The following is a 21,863-nucleotide window of genomic DNA, read 5'->3' as shown; positions in this document are numbered from 1 at the left end:
AATGGGAAGCGCCTGATGCACAGAAAGAACCCAGGCTTTGGGGTAAGACTTGGGTTGGAACCACAGCCCAGCCCAACGAATTATGCAATCTTAGGCAGGTTCCTTTGCCTGTCTTAGCCTTGGCTTCTTCATAAATGAAGCTATTTATCTCACAGGATGTTGTGAGGAATAAAAAAGTTTCTCTTAATATTCACATGCATTTTGCTTCCAACAAAAACTACCCTATGACCACATTTTAAAATTAATTTATTTTGTCTGTGTTGGGTCTTCGTTGCTGCGGGGGCTTTCTCTAATTGCGGCAAGCGGGGGCTACTCTTTTTTTTTTTTAAAGAAACTGCTTTTTATTTATTTATTTGTTTATTTATTTATTTATTTTTGGCTGTGTTGGGTCTTCGTTTCTGTGCAAGGGCTTTCTCTAGTTGCAGCAAGCGGGGGCCACTCTTCATCGCGGTACGAGGGCCTTTCACTGTCGCGGCCGCTCTTGTTGCGGGGCACAGCTCCAGACGCGCAGGCTCAGTAGTTGTGGCTCACGGGCCTAGCTGCTCCGCGGCATGTGGGATCTTCCCAGAGCAGGGCTCAAACCTGTGTTCCCTGCATTGGCGGGCAGATTCTCAACCACTGCGCCACCAGGGAAGCCCCGTATGACCACATTTTTAAACGTTAATGTTTATTCCTTATAAAACTGTCAACACAACTTTCTGTCACTTCCCTTCTAAATCATTTAGGATTTTGGAGGACACAATGTCTTAAGTTTCCCACAGTGACAAGATCGTGGTGAAAAGAAAGAAAGGAAACAGAGGGAACCTGAGCCAATTTCGATGGAAATATCAAGTTTGGTAAAAAAGAGTTAACTCCGGGGCTTCCCTGGTGGCGCAGTGGTTGAGAGTCCGTCTGCCGATGCAGGGGATAGGGATTCGTGCCCCGATCCAAGAAGATGACGTGCCGCGGAGCGGCTGGGCTCGTGAGGCATGGCCACTAAGCCTGCGCGTCCGGAGCCTGTGCTCCGCAATAGGAGAGGCCACAAGAGTGAGAGGCCTGCGTACCGAAAAAATTTGATTTTCTATTGGTTAAGCTTACCATCAATCGCGCCAGTTGTAAATAAACTGGAGACGGAAGCATGTTGTTAAGGGGTGGGATCTTCCTGTCGCCATTGCTAATATGAGAATCAGTTTTCTAATAGGCTGAAAGCTGCTTCTTTCCGCCCTCGCGCATCAGTTGCTAAGAGGCGGGACTATAGGGTCTATAAAGGACTGAAGGCTCGAAGCCTCGCCCGTCCGATTGGTTGGTAGGGGGCGGGTCTTGTAGCGGATAGGCTGCTGGCCCTGCCAGTTCCGGGTTAGTTGCTGGGGAGGGGCACGTGAGGAGGAGGTGGCGTGAGGAGACCATGGCGGGAGGAATGAAAGTGGCGGTCTTATCTGCAGTTGGTGCCGGGCCCTGGAGCTGGGGGGCCGGGGGCGGTGGTGCAGTGCGACTGCTCCTGGTCCTCTCCGGCTGCTTGGTCTGCGGCTCAGGTACCGCCCGGCAGCAGCAGCCGAGGGAGCGGGTACCGAGGGGTTATATTTAGAAAAGTGGGGAGCGTCCCCAGGGCGTGGGCCGTTATTCTGACGGGCGCGGGCGTGGTGCGAAGGAAGAAGCTTCATCCTTGGCGAACGGGCGCCGGCACTGAGGGACCAGGGCCCTGGGGTGGCCTGCGGGAGCTACCCAGAGTGGGGAGGAGCTTGAAGCCTTTTTGGCGGAGACGGGGAGGCCTGCACTGGGTGAGAAGCGGTCCTGGGGGCTGCGTCCTGCTGCATGGGCCTCCTCGATTTTTTTTTTGTTGTTGTTCGAAGGAAGGTGACCCGAGGACCGAATGGACAGGCAGAGCTGCCACTGGGAAGGGAGCATACCGTTCATTCAGAAAATTAGCAACACCTGAGCGTATGCTGTCAGGACTCGGCATGGGTGGCTGAACAGATAATTATAGTTCACTGAAATGCAGTGAGCTCTTTCAGTATCTTACGCCCTTGTAAGATCCTGGCTCCAACCGGCCCTATAGAACCGACCTGGAGCCGTTAAATTCCCGTTTCCAAAAACGCTAGTCAGTATCGAGTAGTTTTCTTTTGGAAATTTATTCATTCCTCAAGCAGACTTTCTTGATGCCTGCTACTGCATAATTGGCTCTGGACTGGGATGAAATTGTTTTCCTTTAACGCTCTAATTCAGAAAACCTAGAGTGTGTTTGTAAAAAAACCTCCTTCTACCCTTGTTAAGTGCACAACGGAAAGATAAGCGATGTTTCCAAGCTTCCACTGGAGGGAGTAGAGACTCATGGGGCTAAGGAGAATCGTATCTTGTAAACACATATGCTCTCTCACCTTTCCGTCGTTTGCTGCCTATCTCTTGCTGTCACTTATGATTATCCTTAGCTGCAGCTTTAAGGTTATCTCAGGATCCATAGAACTAGTTTCAAACTGCAGCGTCCTTCTGAAACGGTTTTTATAGGGAGAGGGGAATAGGTAACCAAGAAGGTACTTTTCCAGGGGCAGGGCCCAGAGTAACATTTGAAGGGCTACATATGATCTGAATGAACTTTGACCAGATGTTTAACCTTAGAGGCTGTGTATTGTGGAAATGAAAGAGAATATTTATATCAAAATGCTCCCACGTAGTCCGTGCTCAATCAGCAGGCTCAAAGTTTCTTTAATAAGGAGAGGAATGGGGACTTTTTGGCTTGGAGAAGGGTAAACTTGGGATACGTGTTCTTTGTGGCCATGTAGGTGGCAGCTACAAGGAGACAATCATGTAATAGAGTAGAACTTTCTAAAAGTGGGATCTACCTAAAGAGAGAATGGAGTACTTCAAAAGGCAGGGAGTTCTTTTAGACCATTTGGCAAGTACAATTAAGTATAAGGAAGTAGAAAAATCACTTACTGTTTATTCCATTCAGAGGCAGTCCGTTAAAGCACGCTTTCTTCTGGTCTGTTTCCACGTGTTTTTAATTAAAATTTTTTTTTGAATTGATAATATATTGATAAACTTGTCAGCACTTCAGTTCTCTTCCCTGGAGGCCACCAGTTGCTGCCAGAGATAGTTTTCTCATATGGTTTTGTAGCATAAACATTTTCCTATGTCATTTAAAATTCTTCATAAATGTTATTTTTAGTTTCATCCTGTGGACAGATTTTTTTTTTTTAGGATAGATTCTCAGAAATGGATTTATTCAATCAAAAGTGAAAATATATTTAAGACCCTTGAAACATCTTGCTAAAATATTTTTCTGAAAAGGTGTGCCGGTTTATACGATTATCAGCTATATTTGCTTGTGACCCATTCCCTTGCCAGCATTGGATATTCCAGACAGAAACACCTCTGCTAATTTGATAGATTGAAAGTGGCATCTTAATTTACTTTGCATTTCTTGCATTATTTGTGAGGAAGCATCTTTCAAATATTAATTAGTTATTTAATTTTCTGTTTAGAGTTTACATTTTTTGGAAAGTGTGTCCTTTGCTCTTGGCCTATTTATTGTGATTACTGTTTATTGGGATGTTTGTGTACTTTTAAAATCAGTTGATAAACTTTTTAATATTTTAAGGATGTATATTTTTATAATCTACTTATTACAGAACTTTAATTTGCCCCCTTTATCTTTTTAAATAGAAGATTTATACTTTTTATGTGATCACTTGATTTTATTCTTTAGATTTATTTCCATTGCTTTTGTACTTGAAGATTCCTCCAAAATTAAATTTTTGTATATGTATACTTTGTGGTACAATTTAATTATTTTTCATTTTACTTTTTAATCAGCGGTTAATGTTAGTATTTGGTGTGAGGTGAGTATCTAGATAGATTTTATTTTCCAAATAACCAGTCAGTTGTACCAGCATCACATTGAATAATCCTTTGCTAAGCCCACTAATTTAAGATGCTAGTTTTTAAGGAGCATTTTAAGATGCTTTTAAGTATGAACTGGATTACCTCTTGACAGAAATGAATAGAGGCTATTTAAGAATTAGAAGAGGTGGTTTTTCATAAATTTTTAGGGTCTTTTCTGGTCCTCACATACTATGAATCATTTTCATTACCTTCTACCAGTAGATGTTAAATGATCAGTGTTGTTGATTGATGAATTATAAGTAAATACGAAGTTACTAACTTTTAAGTAGCTGGTTTATGGGTAAATACAATAAGCAAGTTGTGATTCACTAAATTCCAAGGAGGCATTTTCCAAGAAGAACTAGATCTTTGGGCTCAGAAGGCATTTTTTAAATGTTTAATTTATTGTGCTTTTTAACATGCTGGCTAACTCACTTTGGGGAGGGGAAGGAAAGTGTTGTGTATGTCCTTTTGCTATGGGAAGCACAAGATTGTAACATGAGCATTTTGACAGCTTGTATATATTGAAGGTAATTGGTGTAGTTCTATGTTTTTCTAATAATTTAAGCTATAGCTGGAGTGGTGATTGTTTGCACAGATTATCCCCTTAGGCTGATTTGGTGTGTTTTCCCTCTCAATGAATTTCCAAAGATATGGCTGGCCAAGGTGCTGATTTCTGTAGGAGGTTGGTGTTAGAGAGGTTTGTTTGTTTATTTACAGTGCTTTCCTTTGAATGGTGTGGAACTTGGGTAAAGGAAGGTTTAAGAAAATGTTGCTTGTTAAATTATTTATTTATTTGTCCGTGGGATCTTAGTTCCCTGACCAGGGATAGAACCTGCGCCCCCTACAGTGGAAGCACGGGAGTCCTAACCACTGGACCGCCAGGGAATTACCCCCAAAATGTTGCTTTTTATAAAAGTTTTATTCCTTTAGGAAAATGACATTGAAGAATTTTAAAATTGGTTTAAAAATACTGATGTCTTTTCTTGGCATTAAATTTTTCAAATCTCCTGTGCTATTGACATATTATTTGTATCTTACTACCCTCTTGAAAATAATAATGGGCTTAAAGAGATGTTGTGTTATATTACTTGGTGCTGTGGGAGAAAGGAGTTAATAAAGTGTGACTCTTAGGTTTTTTAAAATTTATTTGTAAATACACAGTTTTAAGCTTTACATAATCTTACTCTCTTACAGTCTCCAGAAGAAAATAAACTCTTGATCCATATTTGTGAGTGGGTGTTCTTTCAATATATTTGGGCTTGCTAGTGAAACAAATGTCAATAGGATTTTGAAAGGGTTTCATTTTATGAAAAATAGGCTTGGAGGAAATCCAAATTACTATTGAATTAAACCCTAGTGAGAGATTGATAGATGAGGTTCAGGACATACTACTCCAAAATATGGCACCTTGGCATATTGAATATTTTAAGCTGAGGGAGTTTGAGAAAACAGCAAAGCCGAAAAGTCACTCTGACCTCCCGCACTTTGCCCTCCTTCCTTGAAATAGGCCATGAAATCCTCATGTGAGAGGTGTCCTCCCTATACCTGGAGGAAAGGAGCATCCTTGTCTTCGAAGACAAAGGGGCATGAAGAAGAATCCTAATAAACAGGCCTTGCTCAGTTTCCCCCACTTTACTACACTTACCTCATACTTAACCTATCGTTCCTCTGCAAATGTCCACTTTTCGTCAAACCTAGCATAAAAGTACGTGGGTCTGTTTCTTTGGGTCTTTATTTCCTTAGAGGTTTTCATGTCACATAAAAGATATGAAATAAATTTGTATGATTTTCTCCTGTTAATATGTCTTTGTCAGTTTAATTTTTGGACCCAGCCAGGGACCCAAGACGGTCAAGGAAAACTTTTCCTCCCCTGCAATATCAAGACTGAATTTTAAAATACTGAGATATAATTCACATACCATAAAATCCACCCTTTCATTGGTCTTCCGTATACAGTTGATCCTTGAACAACACAGATTTGAATTGCATGGGTCCACTTATACGTGGATTTTTATTTTCAATAAATACATACTATAGTACTACCTGATCTTTGGTTGGTTGAATCCACAGATGCAGAACTGTGGATCTAGAGGGCTAACTAAAGTTATATGCTGATTTTTGACTGAGCAGAGAGGTGGCATCCCTAACCATGGTTGTTCATGGGGCAGCTGTATTCACAGTATTGTGCAACCATCACCACTGACTAATTACAGAATTTTTTTTAATAGATTTTATTTATTTATTTATTGGCTGCGTTGGGTCTTCCGTTGCCGTGCGTGGACTTTCTCTAGTTGCTGCGAGTGGGGGCTACTCTCTGTTGCGGTGCGAGGGCTTATTGTGGAGGCTTCTCGTTGCGGAGCATGGGCTCTAGGTGCACAGGCTTCGGTAGTTGTGGCACGCGGGCTCAGCAGTTGTGGCTCGTGGGCTCTAGAGCACAGGCTCAGTAGTTGTGGCACACGGGCTTAGTTGCTCCACGGCATGTGGGATCTTCCAGGACCAGGGCTCGAACCTGTGTCCCCTGCATTGGCAGGCGGATTCTTAACTACTGCAGCACCAGGCATCCCCAGAATATTTTTATTACTCCAAAATGAGGCCCCATACCCCTTAAAGGTCTCTCCCCATTCCCTTCTCCTCCTAGCCCCTGACGACCACTAATCTACTTTCTGCGCCTTTGCTTATTCTGGATATTTATATAAATGGAATCATTTAATATGTGGACTTTTTCTTGACTGGCTTTCATTCAACAAAAAGTTTTTAAGGTTCATGTTGTAGTATGTATCAGTACTTTTATGGCTGAATAATATTCCATTGTATCAATAATACCGCATTTTGCTTATCCGTTGATCAGCTGATGGACATTTGGGGTGTTTCCACTTTTTGGTTATTATGGATATTGCTGCAGTGAACATTTGTGTACAGGTTTCGGTGTGAACATGTTTTCACTTCTCTTGGGTGTATACATAGGAGTGGAATTGCTGTGTCATGTAATAATTGTGTTTTAGTTTTTGAGGAACTGCCAAGCTGTTTTCCAGAGAGACTGTACCATTTTACATTCCCACCAGCAATGTGTGAGGGTTCCAGTTTCTGCACATCCTTGCCAACACGTGGTTATTGTCCTCTTTTTGATTAGAGCCATCCTAATGAATGTGAAGTGGTATTTCATTGTGGTTTTGACTTGCATTTCCATAATAGCTAATGATGTTGAATCTCCTTTCATTGTGCTTATTGGCCATTTGTGTATCTTCTTTGGAGAAATGTCTATTCAAATCCTTTACGCATTCTAAACATTGGGTTATTTCTCTTTTTTATTGTTGAATTGTAGTAGTTCTTTATATATTCTGGATATTAGACCCTTATCAGATATATGATTTGCAAGTATTTCCTCCCACTTTGTGGGTCATCTTTTCACTTTCTTGATAGTGGCCATTGAAACACAAAAGTTTAAAATTTTTGAAACCATTGTCAAATCCAAGGTCACAAAGGTTTACACACCTGTTTTCTTCTTCTAAGAGTTTTTTAGTTTTCGTTCTTAATATTAAGGTTTGTTTGTTTTTTTTGTTTTTTTGTTTGTTTTGCTGTACGCGGGCCTCTCACTGTTGTGGCCTCTCCCGTTGCGGAGCACAAGCTCCGGACGCGCAGGCTCAGTGGCCATGGCTCACGGGCCCAGCTGCTCCGCGGCATGTGGGATCTTCCCGACCGGGGCACGAACCCGCGTCCCCTGCATCGGCAGGCGGGCTCTCAACCACTGCGCCACCAGGAAAGCCCAATATTTAGGTTTAAGACCGAATTTAACTTCAAAATTAGTCTGCGCTTCACTCTAAAACCATTTTGAACTGATGGGTGTCATTACCTTTTTTGTGTGTGTAACTTTGGCTTTGTAAGGTTTGTTTGAGGTTTTTGTGTTTTGGGGTGTTTTGTTTATTTAAATCTACCCACCTTTATACTAAGAACCAAAGAGTTAACTAAATTTCCCCTGAGAGTAGCACTAAATGAGTTGGTAAGTACAGTGTAGAGCAAGGAAGAAGATATTGAAATGTTTTGTGGTGAAGAAGGTAACTTGTGCAAACTTGGGTGGGAAGATATGATAATGGTCACTTGTAAACCTTAAATTAGCTGAGATTGAATATAAATTCCTCAGGGGAGATCTGTTTTGGTAAAATCAGAGGGACTGCATATGTTCTTTGGCTGCTCTTAAAACTTGAATGAAACAAAACAGCTGGAAAAAAGCAACTTTGCAGTCTTTTAGTATCTGCTTAAAGTACTCTAAATACAAAAAGTGTTGCTAATTCTGTTCATCCTACTCAGGATATGGATAGAGAAAGTCACCAGATGGGGTTACTTTAGCTATGCCTTTATAAGAGAAACAGGACCTGGGTGTGAATGTCAGTTTAGCTGTTTACTAGCTGTGTGACTTTGGACAAATTACTTAATCTTTCCTAAGCATCAGTTTCCTCATTTGTAAAATGGGGGTTATGAGAGTGCCAACCTCACAGCATTGCTGGGAGGGTTAAATGAGACAGACAACATACTGTCTGTCTCAATAAACACGTAATAGTGGCTTTTATTATTACTTATCCTGGATTAGTGACTATTTGTAATATTTAACTAATTACATTTGGCAGGAATAAGACGGCCTTATTTCTTCTCTCATCTCAGTTTTCTTCTTCGTGTCTTAGTCGCTGATATTTTTAACCCCAGCTTTAAGAAAGTGGTCAGTTTAATTCTTTTTATGAAATGAGTTATAGTTACTAGCTTGTTCTGTTATTATACTTAATTATTTTCTTTCTTTGCATAAAGCCGGAATTGATTTAAACGTGGTCATGCTTCAGGAATCCAAAGTTTATTATATGAATACCAGTCAACAATCCTGTTATAAAAATGTGCTTATCCCGAAGTGGCATGATATATGGACACAGATACAGGTAATGATTTGGAGGCTCCTGGCAGGGGCAGTTTCTGTGAATATCTGTCTGTCTGTGATTAGTGAGTACATTGACACTTTCTTCCCTTCTCACATGCAGTTAAAAAAAAATATATGTGTGTGTGTGTGTGTGTGTGTGTGTGTGTGTGTGTAAAATTAACAACCTTGATAAGATTATGATTATTCTTAATCTCATCAGTGTTTTCATCAGTAAAGCATTTATGCCTATTTTGTGTTTCTCTCTCTGTTTCTTTAAGTGGCCTGAGATAAACTTCCTTCCTCCTTTTCCCCAAGAGAGTACTTCCTTCTCTTCCCCTCACTCCTTTTACACTCACAGAGACACAGACACACACATATAGACCTCTCTTTCTTTTTAAAGGTCTTAGGCCTTCTTTGGGCTGGAAACTGTTGCGTGCCTATCAGGATGTAAACTCTCGCCTTGCTGCTCCTATTCTATTTTGATTCTACACAAGGTGTTGCATAAATGCCCTGAGCTGAAGTTTCCCCTTGATAGAATGACTTTGGTCTCATTTATTTCATAACACTGTTGAGCCAGAGTGTCTGGCTGTAATGATTGAACAAAATGAGTCCTTGGAAATGTTTCTGCTGCTATAAGCATAGTTACTGATAAGGGATTTGTTCACATCAAAAACATAAGGTGGGCTCGTGGGTTTTTAAAAAAAATTCTCTTTTTTCATTGTCTGATATAAAGATCATATTCCATCTGGAGCACATTATAACCAACATTTACCCATAATCAGTGATTTGTGACAAAGGGTTGAACTTTTCAGCTTGTCATTATGGGAAACATTTTTGGTGCTGTTTATGCCTGGCAGTTTTCTTAATATTCTAGACCCTTGCTTTGCATGATCTCTCATAAATAGCTGTATTGGTAACTCTTTCAGCTTGGAAGTCTTTTTTTCCCCCCTATGTTCTGGCCTAATACTAGATTCAGATCATGTTAACAATAAAACATTCTAACAGCTGCCTCTCTGTACCATGTACAGTGTTATTTGCCCAGTTATCTTTTAGCTGCTGTATCTCTGTATTTCTCATAAGCCTGTGGAAAGCTGGTGCCATTATTGATTTAGTTATTTACTCTAAAGGTTTTTTTTTTTTTTAATTATATTTGTGAAAATTTTAAATTCCTACTTTCTTCTTTCTCATCCTGATTTTACTTGTGTTACAGATTCGGGTAAATAGTTCCAAACTGGTCCGAGTCACCCAGGTGGAGAATGAGGAGAAACTGAAGGAGCTAGAGCAGTTTAGTATCTGGAACTTTTTTTCCTCCTTTTTAAAAGAGAAATTGAATGACACCTATGTTAACGTGGGTCTATACAGCACAAAAACCTGCCTCAAAGTTGAGATTATAGAGGAAAACACCAAGTACAGTGTCACTGTGACCCGGAGTAAGTCTTACCTCTGTTTTTCTGATGGATTCTCTGGTGAGAAGGGACTGAGCTTTCGAGGATGTAATTAGTGAGAAAAGTCAGCCCAAGACAGCTCCATTTTGGTTCTGATTATAACCTGAATATACCACTGCTCCAAACAGTTCAGAGAGCCTCCACCCCTCATAAAACCCTTTAAGCCTAGATTTGAGACTTTACCATAAGTCATTCTGAGTACTTCCTTACCTGGAATTGTGAAGACTTGTATTTCTAATACTTCCAATGGCTCTGAGCTGATATGCCTAGTATTCTTCAGAGTAAGATAGATGTATTCCTTGTCTTCTGGGCACTTATAGACAAAGATAGATATCTTGAAATGTACAGGTCTACATTTGAAGACATGAATGGTTAACAATAAAAACTAAAGAAGGGTAGAACTGAATACCTCACAAACAAAAGAATATATGTGGAACCATAAATAAATATGAAGATCACTGCAGTTTCAGGCTTATTCAGTCTAATTGGGAGTTTTCCCTTCTCTGAATGTGTCTGAGAAAGCTTCACAGAAGAGGTGGACCATTATCCTCTTGGATTCTCTGTGACTTTTGGTCTCTCCTTGGTAACTACTGTCTTAGGAGAGTAATGTTTTAAGTAGTAGAAATGTTCCTGGGTTTTGCTACGAAATACATTGTGCCCTTCCAACTGTCCTAGGGTTCCACAGTTCTTTGGTTGAACAGGATCAGCCTGTTTTTTGGTGTTCCTTTTGCATTTACTGATCCCTCTCACTCTTCTGTTTGTGGACTTCCCCTAGACTCAAGAGCTCTTGAATGTGAAAGCTGTGGGAGTGTCTGGTATGCCAGTAAGGGGTCTATGCTTGGGCCCCCTGGTCCTGGGTGAGATGTGTTTTGAGTATAGGCTTTTCCAACACAGTGCTTGTGTAGCGAAGAGAAGTAGGTGGTGGTGTTGGTCAAGCAGAGACCAACAGTTAGAGAACAGCAGAGGGCCCTGACCCCAAGTTCTGGGCTGATCTGAATCCGAGCGTGTGTGACTTAAGGCCCGAAAACCAGAGTGGTGGAGACCCCTTGTGGGCGACTGCATGAAGCGCTGATGGCACTATGACTCCATCAAAAGCAAAGCTTAGCTTCTTTTAGCCTTAGCTTAGTAGCCAAAATAAAAATAAACTCTTGAGGGAAGTACAGGTTAGACAGAGACCTAATTATACTTTCTCTTTGGAAGGGTGCCCAGGCTTTGTGTGGAATTTAAAATGCTGTTTAGGTGGGCTGTTTGCATATATTTTATTAGCTGACCAATGATGCCAACATTGTCTTTTATTCTGTAATGCCTTAAATTGTTTTGTTCCCATATTAAGCAGAAGTCTTTTATTTATTTCAGGATTTGACCCCAAACTCTTCCTCATTTTTCTCCTTGGACTTATTCTATTTTTTTGTGGTGACTTGCTGAGCAGGTAGGTTCCAAGGCTAGCGGGCAGAATGAGGAGGCTCAGACCTACCCTGCTTGACTTTTTTTTTTATTCATTCTTGGCTGTGTTGAGTCTTCATTGCTGCGCACGGGCTTTCTCTAGTTGCGGCGAGTGGGGGCTACTCTTCGTTGCAGTGCGCGGGCTTCTCACTGTGGTGGCTTCTCTTGTTGCGGAGCACGGGCTCTAGGCGTGTGGGCTTCAGTAGTTGTGGCACATGGGCTCAGTAGTCATGGCTCGCGGGCTCTAGAGCACAGGCTCAGTAGTTGTGGCGCACAGGCTTAGTTGCTCTGTGGCATGTGGGATCTTCCCAGAGCAGGGCTCAAACCCATGTCCCCTGCATTTGCAGGCAGATTCTTAACCACTGCGCCACCAGGGAAGTCCAGCCCTGCTTGACTTTTATCATAAAGACTTGAAGTGCTGCCATTCCCTTTTCTAGGACCTTTATGGATGGCTAGGCCATTGCCTGCTTCAATAATTTAAAAAAATAATATGTGTTACAATTATTTTCTTGTATTAATAAGATTGGTAATAATGAAATTCCCCCATTAGGTTACCCATCATGTGTGGGATTTAGCCAATACAGCACCACCCTTTCCACTGTTAGAAATGTTTAGCCCTCATTTTTACAGGGCTGTGTGTTGATGAGTTTCATGCTGTTCAGAAGTAAAGAAACAAATATCAACCACTTACTCATTTCCTGCCTTTAGGAACCTACTAGCTAGATGAAACAGACATGTACAAATATAAAGAAAACATATAGATAACAAACATTGAACAAAGGTAGAATTAACATTAACTTTGAACACAAGGAGAATATTTGTGGAATAGTGAATGAAAGCTTACCAATTGAAGTTCAACTGGAGCAAGGTTGGTGGAAGTTGTTCCTTATTTTGGGGATCCTGAGAGAAACTCAAAGTGAGCGACGGATATCTGGTAGAAAGAACCTAGAAGAGGAAGAGGAGCTCTCTGTTCTGTGCCCTGTGTTTGGTTTATCCTTCTGGGTAATCAGTTCAGTTCTAGTTTCCAGTGTCTACTGGGGCTCTTCCTTCTCCCTAGAGAAGCTGTGCAGTTCCCAGAAGAAAGATTCCCATTAGAAATTGCCTGGGGAGAGGTATTGGGGATGGGAGCGGGAGACTAAGCAGAGGTTTATTACTGGGATATATTTGAGGGGCCCTTATTGATACTAATCTTCATAATCTGGCAGCAACTACATTGTACTAGTCTCTTCAGTTTTCTCATCTGAAGTGTTGGGCAAATACCTGCTCTCACCATGTACCTTTTTTCTATCTTTTGGCTGGGTTAGTTGTCTAGTTTGAACAGTGCCATATATGAATACACACGTAGTCATGAAATGAATTTTATCTCTGCAGAAGTCAAATCTTCTACTATTCCACTGGGATGAGTGTGGGAATTGTGACCTCTTTACTAATCATCATTTTTATGCTGTCCAAGTTTATGCCCAAGGTAAGAAGCAGAATCCTCACATGCAGTTAGGATGAGCTTGGATAGTTGAAGGATTGTTTTTGGATAATCTTACAGCACTGAAAATTTGCATTGATGGCTGATAAGTAAATGTCCTACTCTTTCCTTGATTCAGAAAGGTACTTTCCATGATGAAACTTGCAGCCTCATTACATACAATCTCCCTTTTTATTTGAAATCCTGTATACAGTGGGGGTGATTAAAGTCTTCTTCCTGTTTGTTAATTACATAGATTATATAGCCAGGCTTTTAAGTTATTTAGCATCTCATTTTCCCAGTTTTCTTTGGAGACTGTACCATTTAAAATATAAAGGACATCTTTTTAAGAGATGTGTTTTGTGCATTTTTAGTAGGTTGAATTTTTTTTTTTTTTTAAATCACAGTTCTATTTTGTTTCTTTTATGTATGGAAAGCCCATTGTAACTTTTTGCTTTCACTTCTACTCTTTCTTAGAAAAGTCCCATTTACATCATCCTGGTAGGAGGCTGGTCCTTTTCTCTGTACCTCATTCAGCTAGTTTTTAAAAATTTACAAGAGATCTGGAGATGTTACTGGCAGTATCTTTTAAGTAAGTGTTGTTGGTTTTGCTTTACTTTTTATATGTTTATAGGTTGTTTTAGTTAATTTGATCATGAAAAGATGTTGCTTGCTTACTGCTTACAGGAGTTTAATAGTCTATGCCATTTTGTTAACTTGTAAGAATCATAGTTCTTTACTTATTTCTAACCCCTCTATACAGTTGTGACCTTCTCTTAAATTAAAATGATGCTGCTAGGGAGAAGACTTTAATTTCTTGGTGTTTATAAATACGTCTCTGTTTACACAATAGGCATCTTTCTGAAAAGCCGTAAATTGACTTTATGAATATAATCATATTTTAAATACACTTGAGGACCTTAAGAAGTAAAGGACTCTACAGTGAACCTTATCTATAAAGCGAGAATCTTTTGGTTATAAAGATAGTAACTCTTAATCTATCCTTTGAGAGCAGATTAATCTGGATTTTCATATATTAGGTTTTTTAAACAGACTATTTTAGAGTTGTTCAACATGTAGGTTTAATTCTCCATTTGAGAATTAAATAAATTTAGGATAGTAGAAAGGATAGAAGCTTAAAGAGATTAATATATATGAATAATGAAAAAAGTGTGAATAATTGAGTAAAGATCTTACCTATTTCCCTGGTTCATTAGGCGCTACATAGTGAATTTACTGCTGCTCCCCACACAGATTATTTTTACCAACTGTAGATTAAAAAGAATGTCTTCTGATAACTCTTCTCATAGGCTATGTCCTTGCAGTTGGATTCATGAGTTTTGCAGTCTGTTACAAGTATGGGCCCTTGGAGAATGAACGAAGTATCAACCTGCTGACTTGGACCTTGCAGCTGATGGGCTTATGTTTCATGTATTCCAGTATCCAGATACCACACATTGCCCTTGCCATTATCATCACTGCACTGTGTACTAAGAGCGTGGAGTACCCTATTCACTGGCTGTACATCACCTACAGGTGACTGAAAGGCAGTGTAACTTTGTACTGAAACATGCAATGTGGGATGCAGTTGCTGCAAAAGGAGACAGAGGTGTTGACCTGGGAGCCTCTTTGTTAATGCAAATTTATGGTATTATGCTTCACTTTTATTTCCTTCAAGTCTTTCTTTTTAGATTCTCTGTAGGCATTTTTATAGAATTTATAAATTCTGGTTATTTTATATATAAAATAAAAACATCTAGTAAAGTGTCATGTGTTCTTGTTACCACTAGGTGATGCAAAGTATATCACTTTTATACCGCATGCCTCAGGTCACCTGGTTTCAGATTATTTCACACTGGCTCTCAGGTTGCTCTGGGAGTCCTATTCTTTTTTTTTTTTTTTTTAATTTATTTTTGGCTGTGTTGGGTCTTCGTTTCTGTGCGAGGGCTTTCTCTAGTTGTGGCGAGCAGGGGCTACGCTTCATCGCGGTGCGCAGGCCTCTCACTATCGCAGCCTCTCTTGTTGTGGAGCACAGGCTCCAGACGCGCAGGCTCAGTAGTTGTGGCTTACGGGCCTAGTTGCTCCACGGCACGTGGGATCCTCCCAGGCCAGGGCTCGAACCCGTGTCCCCTCCACTGGCAGGCAGATTCTCAACCACTGCGCAACCAGGGAAGCCCCCTGGGAGTCCTATTCTTAGTTTAAGATGTAATTCAAAGCATGTTGTCACTTTGTATGGTGACTGTGGAATGGTCATAGGTTCTGAGGTTATCAATGTTCTTTCTATTACAGATAGTCAAAGTAATGCCTTCAGTTCGGGGGGAACCAAGTTAATGAACCACAGTCTTATGCCATCATTTCTTGTGGTTTTTCCATTTATTGGGAAATAAATATTTTGTCTGTCACTTATTGGAAAATAAGTGAATTTGTTCACATTACTGAATAATATTGACGACTCTGACTTGTCACTCATAGTCTAACATGTCAAGGGTACATTATAACTAAAGATGTCTGTAGAAGAAAGGTGGGAGCAGTGACTCTTAATGCTCAGGGTCTCTGCTGTATGCTTGACCCACTGAAGGGAGTTAGACGTAAGGGTGGATGTAGATTACTGATTAATCATTCATGATGTTATTTTGGTGAGCACAGAAAGATGTGTAATGCAACAGAAAAGACTGTCCCCCCTCGTCTTCTGACAGAAGAAGAATATCGGATACAAGGAGAGGTAGAGACCCGAAAGGCTTTAGAGAAGCTTAGAGAATACTGCAACAGTCCAGACTGCCCGGCTTGGAAGACTGTTTCTCGAATCCAGTCTCCAAAAAGGTAAATAAACTCTTTGCCAGAAGTGCCAAGTGTCTGTCAGGGTGCTTGTGACCTTCAGTTTTAACAGAGATTATGCTTCTGTAATCATTTTGTATTTGTGGCTTTGTTTTCCTTGTTCATCTAGGAGTAGTCAAGAGAAAGATACATGTTAAGCAGTAGCCTGTTTTCTGATTCCTCAAAGAACTATTTACTCTAGCTTTGATTTTAGCATTGAGATGAGAAGACTTTAGTACCATATTAAGTTTCCCCTTTGATAGTTTTGCACTGCTCTCTTGAGTGTTTTTTTTTTTTAATTTTTTTTTTTTTAGGAGAGGGGATCCTTTTTATTTGGAAACATGTGAAGCTTCAATTTGGAATCCTGATGGCATAAAGTTTATAGGGCCATAAACACAAATAAATGTGTAATGCCCCTTAATCTTATCAGGATTACGGATGACTAAAGGAACTTTAGCACTTCCATAACTAAAAAGGGTAACTAAACTTCCATAACTAAAAGTGCTTATTAAGCAGGATGGGGTTGCAGGAGATGTTGGCCTATGATCCCAGCTTTCCTTTTCTTCTTATTTCTTGCTTTAGTCTACTTACCTGCCAGAGTAAGGATAAGGGTGTTGGCTAGACTCAATATAATTTGAGCTGAGAGCATACCAAGGGTTTCAGTTTGCTCTTATTTTGAAAGAAAACAGGACAGAAGGCAGGTTCCTAATGAGTATTATCTTCTGTTTTTCAGATTTGCTGACTTTGTGGAAGGATCTTTCCACCTCACACCCAATGAGGTTTCTGTCCATGAGCAGGAATATGGGTTAGAGAGCATTATTGCCCAGGATGAACTCTATGAAGAAACATCCTCTGAAGAGGAGGACTTAGATTCTCGGTACCCCCCCATCACACAACAGAACAGCTTCTTGACTTAGGTGGTCGTCAGTTATTTTTATGTGGATTGGCTTGGTACCTCAATGGTCCAGGTTGCATGTGTTGCACAATTGCTTCTCAAATCTTGGAAGTTGAGTGAGATAGTGCTGAAATTCTCCCGCTGAAATTAGAGGCCTGAGTAGACCTCCCTCTGGAAATGGTCTTGGTGGTCTCTGGGGTCCCGAGGAAGCAGAGTGGATAAAGTAGTGACTGTTTCCCAACACGTCCCATTGGTTAAGTTCTTGGCCCACCTTTATATTTCCGAAGAAACTGGATTGCCACAGCTAGCATGGCATTCCAGCTCCTCTTTGAAAGTTGATTCAGTCGTGGCATTTCAAACTCAGAAGTGATAACTGTTATATGTGAAGTAATGCTTTCAGACTATAGGCTGCATCTTTCAGAGACAAATCCACAAATCTGAGCCTCTTTTACTTCTGCTTTTATTTCAGTGACTTTAGCATAATTCTTGTTTCAACTGTTTTAAGAGGAAAATAGATTATTATTTGTCTGTCTTGTTTTTTAAGTGAATACATTTTAAAAAAATGTGACAAACTCGTTCCAGAGCCAGCAAGTGCTCCAGAGTGACCAGCCCAGTAGGCCCCTACGTATTTATTAATATGGATTATCCATTAAAGCCCGAGGAGTGTTGTGCTGAGCTTTGGATTAGTTCTCACACCTATGATATTCTAAGTCCTGCCTGCAGGCCTTTCTGTAGATGAGGTCTGTTGGGGTTTTTATTATATTTAACTTTCAATTCTATTTTAAAAATAGGTTTGCATTCTTCCCTTCTAAGTCCTCGTTGCCCCATTTGCCCTTTCAGGAAGGGTCTATTCCGTCACCTCTGAAGTATATACATTTCAGTATATACATGTTTATATATACAAGTATATACATTTAAGTATATACATGTTTCATTAAGTATATACATGTTTCATTTCTTATATTCTCTTCCCTTTGGTTTATAATAGCATTGTTTCTGCTGATTAGGAGGAGTGATCTTATTTAGGGAATTTAAATGCTTTTTAAGGTTCTCCATTTTTCCTGTCAGTGGGTGACATATCTTTGAATTGCTGTGGGATCAAGAAACTATCTCCTTTTCCCTTGCCTTCCTTTGTCTACCCATTCTACCTATTCTTTTCAGCCTTTCCGTACCACCTGTATCCCTCCCCACCGGAAGTCTGGCTAATTTGTGAGCCTAAAACTATCTGTGAAGGTTCTTGATACAATATACACATTGTAGCTATGTGGCTGCCGCAGTTTGCATTGTCAGGAGATAGACCTCCAGATAATCCTTATGCCTCTGGGTGCCTGTTCAGCCATCAGGAGCAGATGCACTTTTCTATGAACTTATTGTACTTATTTGCAATTCCATTTCTGACCAGAGGTTCATGCTGCCTTTTATTACAGTGGCATTGGTTTCACTTTCTTTTGCCATTGCAAAGTACCCTTATAAACAAGCATTGCCATTTATGAGGGAGCAAATTCCCAAGTCTCTGTCATTCGCTTGGTTCTGTCTTTGTGACCCTCGTACCTTGGAAAAAGCTATAATTACTTTATTCAGGAAGATAGACACTGATGGCAGGAGCACAGCATTGGACTGACTGGCTTAACCATGATCATGGAGAAGGCAGATGATTTTTTAAAAAGCTGTAATGACTCCTTCAGACCAGCCATTAACAGATCATGTTGAAAGGTTCTGGACTCCATTACAGACTTCCAAAATGTCAGTTCTGAGATTCCCCTCCAGGTGACCAGCTGATTTTTTTCTGCCGGTGTTTCCCACAGCTTTAAACTGTCCTAAAGTGACAACTACCTCAGTTGGCAGCAGATAGACATATAGCAGAAAGTGAAAAATAAGCAGTATTTGGACAGATGCCATGGGTTAAAGTTGCTTTATATTAGGAAACCTTTCTATCTTTGTGAATTATGTACGTGGTAACATTTTATCTCTCTACAAAGAACTGTTAAGACCGCTGAAATTTACTATTTTTTGCCTCATTAATAGAAATCGAGACTTAGCATGTTTGAGCCTAAGCTGATTTGAAAGAATAATTCGGCTGTACAAATGGTCTCAGGATTCCCTGGAGACTTTGGTGCCTTCCCCATATAACTACTTAGAGACATGGTTGCTTGCCTCCAGTGTGACTTTTCCCGACTCATGTCTTTATTTCAGCAAGAAAGCATTGTGAAGTAGAGAAAGATTCTCGTCTTTTTCTGTTTAGTAAACCCCTTGTGATATACAGTTTCCATCTCAAGATGAGTTTTTCTCACTGTGTTTGAATTTGGGATGAGTAAAATCAAACTCAGTTTATTACTCCCTGTCTGGTAGTTGGAGAACTGAGCTGTAGGCAGTGGCAATGACAATGGGTCCTGCAGCATGAGAGCTGCTCTCAGACAGTGAAGGACGGTGCCTCTGGTGTGCTGTGTCCTTGCCCTGTCTTCTTGTGTGGCTCTGCCCCAGATGCTTCAGAGCCTCTGTGCGCCTGGAGATTGCTTGACTTCGTAAACCTTTTTTAGGAGCTGTTCTTGTCTCCCTTTTGGCCACTGAGTCTGCTGGCTCAGTCACTACTTGAAGCCCCCACTTAATTTTCGGTTACAGCTCTTGCAGTTTCGGCATAGTCTCGTCTCAGACAGATCTCATCAAGAAGGATTGAAGGGATAACTGTGGAGTGAGCTGGACATTGGAGCTACGTCTGCTGCCATGTCAGCATCTTGCTCGGCAAATATCAAGCTGTAAATTGGCCCTAGGGCTCTGGGTCCCATCAGCATCAGAAATCTGTTGCCCCTAATGGGTCTGACCAAGTTGTGTAGAGCATGACTCCCATTAATGGGAATACAAGAGCCAACTGGCCTAAAACATTTCCCCTTCACTTTCCCACTCAGATTACTTTCAGAAGACCCATGGAACCAATGACTGATAATAAGGAAAATTTAGCAACTTTGATATCTTCTAATAAGAAATTCCTATCAGCCACTTCATCCCACCAAAACTAGTTTACTTCTTCCCCCAAATTCATGACCTTTATGTTAGTTACGGGATTTTGCTGATGATAGACTTTGAGTCCCAGTGTTCCATTTTGTGCTAATACATCCCATTTTAGGGCCTAGCCTTCTCTTCATTGACTGTGTTCCCTTCAACCCAATCCCCACTTTACATATACAAATAGAGAGTTGATGAATGAAAGGACCCAAATAGGCCAGATAGTTCCCCCAGGCCCTGATATCCATAAAAGGCTTGGGAATGGATTATGCAATTGCCCTCAATCTTTTTGTTGTTCCAGAAAAAATGATGGGCCCAGATGGATGCCTACATAAAAATGGTTCCTAGCTGTGTACTCATAACTTTTCTCTGAATTGAGTAGTGAAAGTTGAAGTAGGAGAAAAGGAAATTAAATGTCCTTCTAGTATTCCTTTGGACTCAGGTCTGACATAAGAGATAATAACCTATATTGAAATGCCAAGAATTTTATCTGAATCAAGGAGAGGACAGTTTGACAGATTTATTATGCCTTCATGTTACATAGGCACTGAAACCAAGTAATAAACATAAAATAGCCATTGCACAGGCAAATGCACCTAAAACCTTTTGTTTATGTTTTGATGTAGCAGAAATTGATTTTTAGGGAAACCTATGCAATTGTGGTGTTCCAGGGGTATCTCTTGGTAACTTAGCTTATGGATTCAGTTGCTATTGAGTTGGATTCTAGACAGTTATTACCTTGAAAAGGGAATTTGGTGCCTTATATGATGGGAGCCAGAGACTGCTGGGAATAAACAAAGCGGATTCACACCAGTGTCAACACACAGCTTTAGTGGGGAAGGGGATGGCACACAGTATCCCCAAATTTGGGGCTTTTGTCTCCCATACCCCCCGCCCATGTGTCTCATCTTCCTTTTCACACTCTTGACAATAACTTGAAAATGGTGAAACCACCTTCTCCGAAATTTTCTACAGCATGGACAACATTCTTTTCTTATTAACATAATAGATAGCTCATAAGGTGAGTGTTAGAACTGTTACAGCCTGCAGTTGCCTCCCTTTATCAAGTTTCTAGAATTGATGGTGAAATAGGGAGTTACTGGGTAAGTTTTAGCCTGTGGGTAATGCCTTAGTGTTATTTTAAAAGATTTGTCATTTATATTTAAAATAAGTTCATGAATGTTTGAAAGCAACAAAATGATCAGGGATGACTCTTTGCCATGGGTCTCATTTTCACTCTTTCCTGTAAGGAAAAACAATGACGTCTTATTATATATTTTTTCATTTTTATTGTACAAGTTTGTAAGTAATCCCAATTTTAATAAAGTTTTATAGACTATATAGTGGTTTCTCTTAATGAACATGTACTTTTTTTTTTTTTTGCGGTACGCGGGCCTCTCACTGTTGGGGCCTCTCCCATTGCAGAGCACAGGCTTCGGATGCGTAGGCCCAGCGGCCATGGCTCACAGGCCCAGCCGCTCTGCGGCACGTGGGATCTTCCCGGACCGGGGCACGAATCCGTGTCCCCTGCATCGGCAGGTGGACTGTCAACCACTGCGCCACCAGGGAAGCCCTGAACATGTACTTAAAAAAAAAAATTTATTTAATTTATTTATTTTTGTCTGTGTTGGGTCTTCGTTGCTGCGCACAGGCTTTCTCTAGTTGCGGTGAGCAGGGGCTGCTCTTCATTGCAGTGCGCGGGCTTCTCATTGCAAAGGCTTCTCTTGTTGTGGAGCACGGGCTGTAGGCGCACGGGCTTCAGTAGTTGTGGCTTGCGGGCTCTAGAGCGCAGGCTCAGTAGTTGTGGTGCGCAGGCTTAGTTGCTCCACGGCATGTAGGATCTTCCCGGACCAGGGCTTGAACCCGTGTCCCCTGCATTGGCAGGAGGATTCTTAACCACTGCGCCACCAGGGAAGTCCCGAACATGCACTTCTCTTGTTTGATCTCTTGTTTTCAGGTAATCAGCAATTAGCTCTTCTGTTTCATCTTTCTGATGAGATTGTTTTGTATGCCATTTATTTTCCTTTTTTTCTTAACTACTGCTCC

At 40.7% G+C, this 21,863-nt stretch overlaps 1 protein-coding gene across 4 annotated transcripts; it reads left to right on the top strand.

The window, feature by feature from the left end:
• Positions 1–1,194: 1,194 nt before the first annotated feature.
• On the top strand, positions 1,195–21,158 carry NEMP1 (nuclear envelope integral membrane protein 1). 4 transcript variants are annotated; one of them, XM_027106728.1, is made up of 9 exons: positions 1,195–1,281; positions 8,659–8,783; positions 9,972–10,191; positions 11,563–11,635; positions 13,021–13,114; positions 13,586–13,700; positions 14,419–14,644; positions 15,755–15,928; positions 16,656–21,158. In XM_027106728.1, exons 2-9 carry the CDS (start codon positions 8,682–8,684, stop codon positions 16,837–16,839), a joined length of 1,188 nt encoding a protein of 395 aa, XP_026962529.1. In that variant the 5' UTR covers positions 1,195–1,281; positions 8,659–8,681; the 3' UTR covers positions 16,840–21,158. The 4 variants fall into 4 exon arrangements, with proteins under 4 accessions (XP_026962529.1, XP_026962530.1, XP_026962528.1 ...); XM_027106729.1 differs by lacking the exon at positions 1,195–1,281 and adding an exon at positions 1,346–1,511 and having other exon boundaries at positions 14,549–14,644; positions 15,805–15,928; XM_027106727.1 differs by lacking the exon at positions 1,195–1,281 and adding an exon at positions 1,346–1,511 and having other exon boundaries at positions 14,434–14,644.
• The last annotated feature ends 705 nt before the right edge of the window (positions 21,159–21,863 follow it).

This window comes from Aethalodelphis obliquidens, unplaced genomic scaffold, assembly GCF_003676395.1.
Source record: "Aethalodelphis obliquidens isolate GAN/ISIS:26980383/991018 unplaced genomic scaffold, ASM367639v1 scaffold8, whole genome shotgun sequence".
Classification (NCBI taxonomy): Eukaryota; Metazoa; Chordata; class Mammalia; order Artiodactyla; family Delphinidae; genus Aethalodelphis; species Aethalodelphis obliquidens.
Note: the sequence above shows the minus strand (reverse complement) of the source record. Positions and strands in the feature narration are given on the sequence as shown.

Excerpts from the sequence above, each read along its gene's own strand:
- NEMP1 (XM_027106726.1), top strand. The coding sequence starts at position 1,385 with ATGGCGGGAGGAATGAAAGTGGCGGTCTTATCTGCAGTTGGTGCCGGG. Across the intron at positions 10,192-11,562 it reads CAGTGTCACTGTGACCCGGA|GATTTGACCCCAAACTCTTC; the intron begins GTAAGTCTTACC and ends TATTTATTTCAG. Across the intron at positions 13,701-14,418 it reads TTACTGGCAGTATCTTTTAA|GCTATGTCCTTGCAGTTGGA; the intron begins GTAAGTGTTGTT and ends CTCTTCTCATAG.